The following is a 10,549-nucleotide window of genomic DNA, read 5'->3' as shown; positions in this document are numbered from 1 at the left end:
TTTTTCAAGATTTTTATTTTTTCAGTATAGCAATGACACTTATAGCCTGTCATAGTTACAATGGTCACTCTTAATTTGAGTGCCTGGATGTTATAGGATAAGGGGAGGGTTTAGGTGTTAACGTGGCTGTAGATAAGAGACAACAGACACAGATGATTGGATTATCAGTAGCCTATAACGTGTGTCTGAACCCCCCCCCCCCCCCCTCTCGTGAAGATGGATTTTGATTCCACATAGATATGTGTTTGCTTTCTCCGATGTACCTCACTGGATATCTTATTGATCCCCCCCCCCACCCCCCACCCCACCCTGGGTGTTCATTGTTTTGTTTTGTTGTTGTCTCACGGTGCTGAACCCTGTGATAAAACAGAGTGTATCATTTCAGAGCATCTCTCTGCCTCACTAGTTACCCAGTCAGGTTGTGATTGTATTGGGGTAGTGGGAAGATGTTATCACAATGTGTGTGTAGGTGTGTGTAGATCACAATGTGTGTGTGTTGTATTGGGGAGGGGGGGGGGTGGGTGTACTGCAGGTGTCAGTTTTGTGTCAGTTTGATGAACCTGTAGGTGCCTGTTGACAACATGGTGTGGAAGGACGAGACGGATTCTGACGATGATAATGAGTATTCTGGTTCCGGAACTCTCACGGGACATTCTGATTCTCTGTTCTATCCCTGTGCCTGTCACAATGCACACATCCTGGCATTTCCACATTTAATGGAGGAGAATGTCTCCACAGGCAGCTCAGTCTTCTACCCATAGACATTTGATGTTAGAGTTGTCAGTGTCACTGCCAGTATAGCTACTTTCCACTCCAAAGTATTGTCATTCAATCAGAATATATTTTCTGCCTGGGACTCACTAAGGCTGTGTTTAGACAGGCAGACCAATTCTGATATTTTTTTTCTCTCCCCTAATTGGTCTTTTGTGCAAATCGGATCAGCTCTGAAAAAGATCTGATGTGATTGATCCCCAAAAAATATATATATATCTGAATTGGGTTGCCTGTCTAAACACATCCATAGACACTGAACAGAACAGAAGACTGAAGCAGGAAAAACTAATTTAGGCTCGTTAGCCGCACTCAGCTGGAGATCCACAGCGACAGTTAGAGTTAGCAACGTGTAATTAGCAAGGTATGCTCATTTCTCGGTACATAATGCATGAGATACTAATCAAAGGTGAGCTACAAATACAACCGGGTATGAGAAGAATCTCTCTCTGTGTGTGTGTGTGTGTGTGTGTGTGTGTGTGTGTGTGTGTGTGTGTGTGTGTGTGTGTGTGTGTGTGTGTGTGTGTGTGTGTGTGTGTGTGTGTGTGTGTGTGTGTGTGTGTGTGTGTGTGTGTGTGTGTGTGTGCGAGGAGCATCAGTGTGATATGCAGTAGACTCCACCCACGATTGGCTCGCCACGAGGCACATCAGTGTGATATGCAGTAGACTCCACCCACGATTGGCTCGCCACGAGGAGCATCAGTGTGATATGCAGTAGTCTCCACCCGCGATTGGCTCGCCACGAGGAGCACTTGCAACGTCATAAATAATGGATGTGAAACCTCACCATTTCAATGTCTTATAACTTAATATAGTTTATAGCTTATGGCTTATTTTATCCATATTTCTTATGTTCATGTTCTGTTATGTGGATAGTTGCTTTTTTAAATGATGTTTTTCTTTACAGTAGTACAAACGTGAGAAACTGTGTCACCATTGTGGTTCTGGTTACTGCACACAGGACTAGTAATGGCAGGGGGGGGGGGTATCAGGGGGATATGATCAACTTGACCTTTCACCCCTAACTAACTAACCTCTGACATGGTTCGTCTTTCTGTCCCACAGCTAAAGGAGAGGAGGGGGAAACGGGAGAGAAGCCGTCGCCTGAACCGTCGCCTGAACCGTCGCCTGAACCAAGACGCACCAACAGAGACTCATGGTACGTTAAAAGGACCGTTTTAATAACCTTCCTCTCCCTTTATTCACTCCAATTCCACGGGAAAAGTCACAAACTCTCAGCGGGGCTGGAGGTTATCTGAGCCCCCCCCCCCCCCCCCAAAAAGACAGTTCAGATTTCTCTGTTTGTGTGTGTGTGTGTGTGTGTGTGTGTGTGTGTGTGTGTGTGTGTGTGTGTGTGTGTGTGTGTGTGTGTACCCTCCAGTTTAACCAAACAGCGAGCTGATATAGTCAGTGAGACATCTTCAGACATTCGTTTAAAGCTGAAATGAAGTACCTGTCGACAGGCTTGTCTCTTATAGGCTGCTGCGTTCAGGAAGCGTGAAGAGACGTCACACAATCAACAGGAGGAGAATGATGCTGAGCCCTACCAGTTAACTTGGAGATTTTTTATTTATTTTTTGAACTTTTTAAATTTCACCTTTATTTAACCAGGTAGGCTAGTTGAGAACAAGTTCTCATTTACAACTGCGACCTGGCCAAGATAAAGCATAGCAGTGTGAACAGACAACACAGAGTTACACATGGAGTAAACAATTAACAAGTCAATAACACAGTAGAAAAAAAGAGAGTCTATATACATTGTGTGCAAAAGGCATGAGAAGGTAGGCAGATAATTACAATTTAGCAGATTAACACTGGAGTGATAAATGATCAGATGGTCATGTACATGTAGAGATATTGGTGTGCAAAAGAGCAGAAAAGTAAATCAATAAAAACAGTATGGGGATGAGGTAGGTAAAAATGGGTGGGCTATTTACCGATGGACTATGTACAGCTGCAGCGATCGGTTAGCTGCTCAGATAGCAGATGTTTGAAGTTGGTGAGGGAGATAAAAGTCTCCAACTTCAGCGATTTTTTGCAATTCGTTCCAGTCACAGGCAGCAGAGTACTGGAACGAAAGGTGGCCAAATGAGGTGTTGTCTTTAGGGATGATCAGTGAGATACACCTGCTGGAGCGCGTGCTACGGGTGGGTGTTGCCATCGTGACCAGTTGTGACCAGTTGATGACATCGCCGAAGTCGAGGATCGGTAGGATAGTCAGTTTTACTAGGGTAAGTTTGGCGGCGTGAGTGAAGGAGGCTTTGTTGCGGAATAGAAAGCCGACTCTAGATTTGATTTTAGATTGGAGATGTTTGATATGAGTCTGGAAGGAGAGTTTACAGTCTAGCCAAACACCTAGGTACTTATAGATGTCCACATATTCTAGGTCAGAACCATCCAGGGTGGTGATGCTAGTCGGGCGTGCGGGTGCATGCAGCGAACGGTTGAAAAGCATGCATTTGGTTTTACTAGCGTTTAAGAGCAGTTGGAGACCACGAAAGGAGTGCTGTATGGCATTGAAGCTCGTTTGGAGGTTAGATAGCTCAGTGTCCAAGGAAGGGCCAGAAGGATACAGAATGGTGTCGTCTGCGTAGAGGTGGACCAGGGAATCGCCCGCATCAAGAGCAACATCATTGATATATACAGAGAAAAGAGTCAGCCCGAGAACTGAACCCTGTGGCACCCCCATAGAGATTGCCAGAGGACCGGACAACATGCCCTCCGATTTGACACACTGAACTCTGTCTGCAAAGTAATTGGTGAACCAGGCAAGGCAGTCATCAGAAAAACAGAGGCTTCTGAGTCTGCCGATAAGAATATGGTGATTGACAGAGTCGAAAGCCTTGGCCAGGTCGATGAAGACGGCTGCACAGTACTGTCTTTTATCGATGGTGGTTATGATATTGTTTAGTACCTTGAGCGTGGCTGAGGTGCACCCGTGACCGGCTCGGGAACCGGGTTGCACAGCGGAGAAGGTATGGTGGGATTCGAGATGGTCAGTGATCTGTTTGTTGACTTGGCTTTCGAAGACCTTAGATAGGCAGGGCAGGATGGATATAGGTCTGTAACAGTTTGGGTCCAGGGTGTCTCACCCTTTGAAGAGGGGGATGACTGTGGCAGCTTTCCAATCCTTGGGGATATCAGACGATATGAAAGAGAGGTTGAACAGGCTGGTGATTTGGGTTGCGACAATGGCGGCGGATAGTTTCAGAAATAGAGGGTCCAGATTGTCAAGCCCAGCTGATTTGTACGGGTCCAGGTTTTGCAGCTCTTTCAGAACATCTGCTATCTGGATTTGGGTAAAGGAGAAGCTGGGAAGGCTTGGGCGAGAAGCTGCGGGGGGGGGGGCGAGCTGTTGGCCGAGGTTGGAGTAGCCAGGAGGCATGGCCAGCCGTTGAGAAATGCTTGTTAAAGTTTTCGATAATCATGGATTTATCGGTGGTGACCGTGTTACCTAGCCTCAGTGCAGTGGGCAGCTGGGAGGAGGTGCTCTGGTTCTCCATGGACTTTACAGTGTCACAGAACTTTTTGGAGTTAGAGCTACAGGATGCGAATTTCTGCTTGTAAAAGCTAGCCTTTGCTTTCCTGACTGACTGCGTGTATTGGTTCCTGACTTCCCTGAACAGTTGCATATCGCGGGGACTATTCGATGCTATTGCAGTCCACCACAGGATGTTTTGTGCTGGTTGAGGGCAGTCAGGTCTGGAGTGAACCAAGGGCTATATCTGTTCTTAGTTCTGCATTTATGAACGGAGCATGCTTATCTAAAATGGCGAGGAAATTACTTTTAAAGAATGACCAGGCATTCTAACTGACGGGATGAGGTCAATATCCTTCCAGGATACCTGGGCCATGTCGATTAGAAAGGCCTGCTCGCATAAGTGTTTAGGCAGCGTTTGACAGTGATGATTGCTGGTTGTTTGACCGTGGATCTGCAGCAGATACAGGCAATGAGGCAGTGATTGCTGAGATCCTGGTTGAAGACAGCGGAGGTGTATTTGGAGGGCCAGTTGGTCAGGATAACGTCCCTTGTTTACAATGCCCTTGTTTATAGATTTAGGGTTGTACCTGGTGGGTTCGTTGAAGATTTGTGTGAGATTGAGGGGATCTAACTTAGATTGTAGGACTGCCGGGGTGTTAAGCATATCCCAGTTTAGGTCACCTAACAGAACAAACTCTGAAGCTAGATGGGGGGGTGATCAATTCACAAATGGTGTCCACGGCACAGCTGGGAGCTGAGGGGGGTCGGTAGCAGGCGGCAACAGTGAGAGACTTATTTCTGGATAGAGTAGTTTTTAAAATTAGTAGTTCGAACTGTTTGGGTATGGACCTGGAAAGTATGACATTACTTTGCGGGCTAACTCTGCAGTAGACTGCAACTCCTCCCCCTTTGGCAGTTCTATCTTGACGGAAAATGTTATAGTTGGGTATGGAAATTTCAGAATTATTGGTGGCCTTCCTGAGCCAGGATTCAGACACGGCAAGGACATCAGGGTTAGCAGAGTGTGCTAAAGCAGTGAGTAAAACAAACTTAGGGAGGAGGCTTCTGACGTTGACATGCATGAAACCAAGGCTTTTTCGATCACAGAAGTCAACAAATGAGGGTGCCTGGGGACATGCAGGGCCTGGGTTTACCTCCACATCACCCGCGGAACAGAGGAGGAGTAGTATGAGGGTGCGGCTAAAGGCTATCGAAACTGGTTGCCTAGAGTGTTGGGGACAAAGAATAAAAGGAACAGATTTCTGGGCATGGTAGAAGAATATATTCAGGGCATAATGCGCAGACAGGGGTATGGTGGTGTGCGGGTACAGCGGAGGTAAGCCCAGGCACTGGGTGATGATAAGAGAGGTTGTATCTCTGGAGATGCTGGTTGTAATGGGTGAGGTCACCGCATGTGTGGGAGGTGGGACAAAGGAGGCATCAGAGGTATGAAGAGTGGAACTAGGGCCTCCATTGTAAACTAAAACAATGATAACTTACCTGAACAACAGTATACAAGGCATATTGACATTTGAGAGAGACATACAGTGAGGCATACAGTAATCGCAGGTGTTGATTGGGAGAGCTAGCTAAAACAACAGGTGAGACAACAACAGCTAATCAGCTTTCACAACAACAGCAGGTAAAATGGCGATGACTAGGCAGAGAGGGTCGGATTAACTACACACAGAGCCTGAGTGCGGCTGGGGCCGACAGATAAAACATAAACAAACAGAAGGGAGTACCGTGATTAATGGACAGTCCAGCAGGCATCAGCTATGTAGCCAAGTGATAACAGTGTCCAGGGGGCAGCAGTAGATGGGACAGGGAAGCCGCCACTACGCTAGCGACACAGCGTTTAAAGTTAGTAGCCCGGGGGTGGTAGGGGGGGGTCTGCTCAGGGTTGGCAGGGAGATGTGCCTGCTAGCAGGGAGATGTGCCTGGCTCACAGCTAACTGGTGCAAGCTTCATGGCAGTGGCGTTAGCCAAAGTCCAGAGTTTACAGCACGGATCCAGTGGAGTATTGGGCTCTAGCCGGGGTTCGGGTGAACAGCTGAGTAGGCCGGGAGGTGGGCCTCAGGGATAGCTTTGGTACTGGGTGCAAGTTAGCTGGGAAGATCAGAAGTAGTGGGTAAGGGATTACAGCAGGAAATCGGCGTTGTTGTGAAGAGACAGTTCGATACTGGTAGACTGGCGAGAATTATCCAGGCTAAAAAACAGGGCTGGCTGTGCAGAAGGTAAAAGCTAGCCGCTAGCAGTGGCTAACAATGACTAAATAGCTTGTAGCTAATTAGCTGGTTAGCATTTGGAGGTTCTTGAATGTGTTCTAAAATTAAAAATAATAGCGATTCTGTATCACATTGGGTGAGGCAAGTTACCGGAAGGTATAATCGAATTAAAAATCGAAAAGAGATTGAAAATAAATATGGGTCCAGTGAGTAGTTGGGCTGGCTGGGGACACGGCGACTCAGACAGTTAGCAGGCCTGTGCTAACAAGCTAACAGTTAGTAGGCCGGGGCTAAACAAGCTAGCAATTAGTAGACCGGGGCAGGCTAGCAGTTAGCAGGCCGGGTTAGCAAGCAAGCAGAAAGCAAGGGCTAGAAAGTTAGCCTTTGGGGGACGTCGCGATTGGGTTAAGGCTGATTTTTGCCTCTTCATGTGGTGACGTCGATAGACCGGTTGTGGAATTAGTCGGGTTCCAAGTAGCTCTAGGTAGCTAAGCAGGCCTAGCTGGTTAGCAGAATGGGCCTTCAGCGGGCGTCGCGCCTGAGTCCTCGGGCATATATAGCTAGGTGAAGGATCCCTGGTCTTCAGTAAAAGCCTGGAGATAGATAGCTAGGTGAAGGATCCCTGGTCTTCAGTAAAGGCTTGGAGATAGATAGCTAGGGGAAGGATCCTTGGTCTTCAGTAAAGGCTTGGAGATAGATAGCTAGGGGAAGGATCCTTGGTCTTCAGTAAAGGCTTGGAGATAGATAGCTAGGTGAAGGATCCCTGGCCATCAGTAAAGGCTTGGGGATAGATAGCTAGGTGAAGGATCCTTGGTCTTCAGTAAAGGCTTGGAGATAGATAGCGAGGTGAAGCATCCCTGGTCTTCAGTAAAGGCTTGGAGATAGATAGCGAGGTGAAGGATCCCTGGGCCATCAGCTCAGAGAAAGATGGGTGGGTCAACATACATTGTGCTTTGTCAAAGAGCCAAGAGAGAATGGCAAGGGACATCTGGGCTTTCTATAGACGGCCAGGGCTCGTGAAAAGATGGGTATGGCTCACAAAGACCACCACCGGGGGGCTTTGTCCCTTCAGACTGTCCCAGCGGTGCAGTGGTCGGGTCTTTGTGAGACCTGATTAGCATGGAGATCTATAGCATTAGCATTCACAGCATCCCTCGGTAGCAGCCCTGCATGGATCCAGAGGGCAAAGGACACACGCACACACACACACACACACACACACACACACACACACACACACACACACACACACACACACACACACACACACACACACACACACACACACACACACACACACACACACACACACACACACACACACAGCAGACAGGCGTGAATCGAGAGGTTAAAGGGGACTTCAGACCGAGACACAACAGCCTGCAGACAGATATGTAAAGCTATCATCATGAAGGTTCTCACACAGCCAACCTTACAAATAAATGAGTGTGTGTGTGTGTGTGTGTGTGTGTGTGTGTGTGTGTGTGTGTGTGTGTGTGTGTGTGTGTGTGTGTGTGTGTGTGTGTGTGTGTGTGTGTGTGTGTGTGTGTGTGTGTGTGTGTGTGTGTGTGTGTGTGTGTGTGTGTGTGTGTGTGTGTGTGTACCGTTTTGCCTGATAACTTTTATGGCTAAAATCGTTGCATACAGTACTTTCCTACCGTTTGCATCATGTCATTATGGCCTTAGAGTTTAACTGAATGATTCATTAGCGAACAGTAGAGGACTGTTTCTGCTCCCTTTTCAGTAGCAGCCAACTCATCTATTCTAGTGTTATTGCCAAACCCATTTCATTTGTCATGTAATGGTGTCACTGTATTAAGAATTAAGTCCCTTCTTGTCACATTAATAAACAAGTATGGCACTTCCGGCCTTCCGTAGTGATCGCATATTAGTTGGGCAAAATTAAATAAATATTAGTCTGGATTTATTTTAGTACACACACACACACACACACACACACACGCACACACACACACACACACACACACACACACACACACACACACACACACACACACACACACACACACACACACACACACACACACACACACACACACACACACACACACACACACACACACACACACACACACACTTATTGCCTGGAAACTGGTAACAGTCCTCTATCTAACTAACATACTGTATGGCCTGGTAACAGTCCTCTATCTAACTAACATACTGTATGGCCTGGTAACAGTCCTCTATCTAACTAACATACTGTATGGCCTGGTAACAGTCCTCTATCTAACTAACATACTGTATGGCCTGGTAACAGTCCTCTATCTAACTAACATACTGTATGGCCTGGTAACAGTCCTCTATCTAACTAACATACTGTATGGCCTGGTAACAGTCCTCTATCTAACTAACATACTGTATGGCCTGGTAACAGTCCTCTATCTAACTAACATACTGTATGGCCTGGTAACAGTCCTCTATCTAACTAACATACTGTATGGCCTGGTAACAGTCCTCTATCTAACTAACATACTGTATGGCCTGGTAACAGTCCTCTATCTAACTAACATACTGTATGGCCTGGTAACAGTCCTCAATCTAACTAACATACTGTATGGCCTGGTAACAGTCCTCTATCTAACTAACATACTGTATGGCCTGGTAACAGTCCTCTATCTAACTAACATACTGTATGGCCTGGTAACAGTCCTCTATCTAACTAACATACTGTATGGGCTGGTGACAGTCCTCTATCTAACTAACATACTGTATGTCCTGGTGACAGTCCTCTATCTAACTAACATACTGTATGGCCTGGTAACAGTCCTCTATCTAACTAACATACTGTATGGACTGGTAACTGGGAACAGGGCCTGTTAACAGGGCCTGAGTGATCACTCATTAGACACATGGCAGTCTAAGCTGTCTCTGGGCCTAATGTGGTCCCACAACTCTGATGTACTGTGCTTTGTTTGATGAAGGGTGAAATTACTCCTACACTGTTAGAAAAAAAGGTGCTATCGAGAAGCTAAAAGGGTTCTTCGGCTGTATCCCATAGGAGAACCCTTTAAAGAACCATTTTTGGTTCCACGTAGAACCTTTTCCCCAGAGGGTTCTACATGGAACCCAAAATAGTTCTCAATAGAACCAAAAAGGGTTCTTTCTGGAACCAAAAAGGGTTCTTTCTGGAACCAAAAAGGGTTCTTCCTGGAACCAAAAAGGGTTCTTCCTGGAACCAAAAAGGGTTCTTTCTGGAACCAAAAAGGGTTCTTCCTGGAACCAAAAAGGGTTTTTCCTGGAACCAAAAAGGGTTCTTTCTGGAACCAAAAAGGGTTCTTCCTGGAACCAAAAAGGGTTCTTTCTGGAACCAAAAAGGGTTCTTCCTGGAACCAAAAATGGTTCTTTCTGGAACCAAAAAGGGTTCTTCCTGGAACCAAAAAGGGTTCTTTCTGGAACCAAAAAGGGTTCTTCCTGGAACCAAAAAGGGTTCTTTCTGGAACCAAAAGGGGTTCTTCCTGGAACCAAAAATGGTTCTTTCTGGAACCAAAAAGGGTTCTTCCTGGAACCAAAAGGGGTTCTTCCTGGAACCAAAAAGGGTTCTCCTATGGGGAAGAATGCTTTAGGAACCCTGTGTAGATGCTTATTTCCCCACTAGTGGTTAAAGTTTGTTTGCTGTATTTTTTTTTTTTTAAATATATATATATATACATTTATTTAACCTTTATTTAACTAGGCAATTAATTTAAGAACAAATTCTTATTTACAATGACGGCTTAGGAACACTGGGTTAACTGCCTTGTTCAGGGGCAGAACGACAGAAGCTAGTCGTTCCGTAAATAGTGTTAAGCGGAGATCCCAAACACACTCTCACCCTCAGCCTTAACCCCTCCTCTGTCCTTGTGCACGTGTCTTGTCATATCAAAATCCCAACAGGAATATTCCGATAAAAAAACAGTCCTAAAGTGTTTCATTTCCCCCTTTAAAAGACCAATTAAAATGTTCACTCAGAAAAAAAAAAACCTTTTCAATAGATTATCAAACAAACATAAATGGACAGTTTCCCAGACAGATTAAGCCTAGTGCTGGACTAAAAAACTATGCATCAACA

The 10,549-nt window shown here is 46.0% G+C and overlaps 1 protein-coding gene across 1 annotated transcript in view; it reads left to right on the top strand.

The window, feature by feature from the left end:
* Positions 1–1,875: 1,875 nt before the first annotated feature.
* The window catches only part of tspan18b (tetraspanin 18b), a 50,354-nt gene continuing 41,680 nt past the window's right edge, over positions 1,876–10,549 (top strand). The window contains exon 1 of the mRNA XM_046344255.1: positions 1,876–1,930. Within this exon, the coding sequence (XP_046200211.1) occupies positions 1,928–1,930 (3 nt within the window). The 5' untranslated portion in view covers positions 1,876–1,927. The remainder of the gene's footprint in view (positions 1,931–10,549) is intronic.

The sequence above is a fragment of the Oncorhynchus gorbuscha genome, linkage group LG01 (assembly GCF_021184085.1).
Source record: "Oncorhynchus gorbuscha isolate QuinsamMale2020 ecotype Even-year linkage group LG01, OgorEven_v1.0, whole genome shotgun sequence".
In the NCBI taxonomy this organism is placed as follows: domain Eukaryota; kingdom Metazoa; phylum Chordata; class Actinopteri; order Salmoniformes; family Salmonidae; genus Oncorhynchus; species Oncorhynchus gorbuscha.
This window is presented reverse-complemented; position numbering and strand designations above follow the sequence as displayed.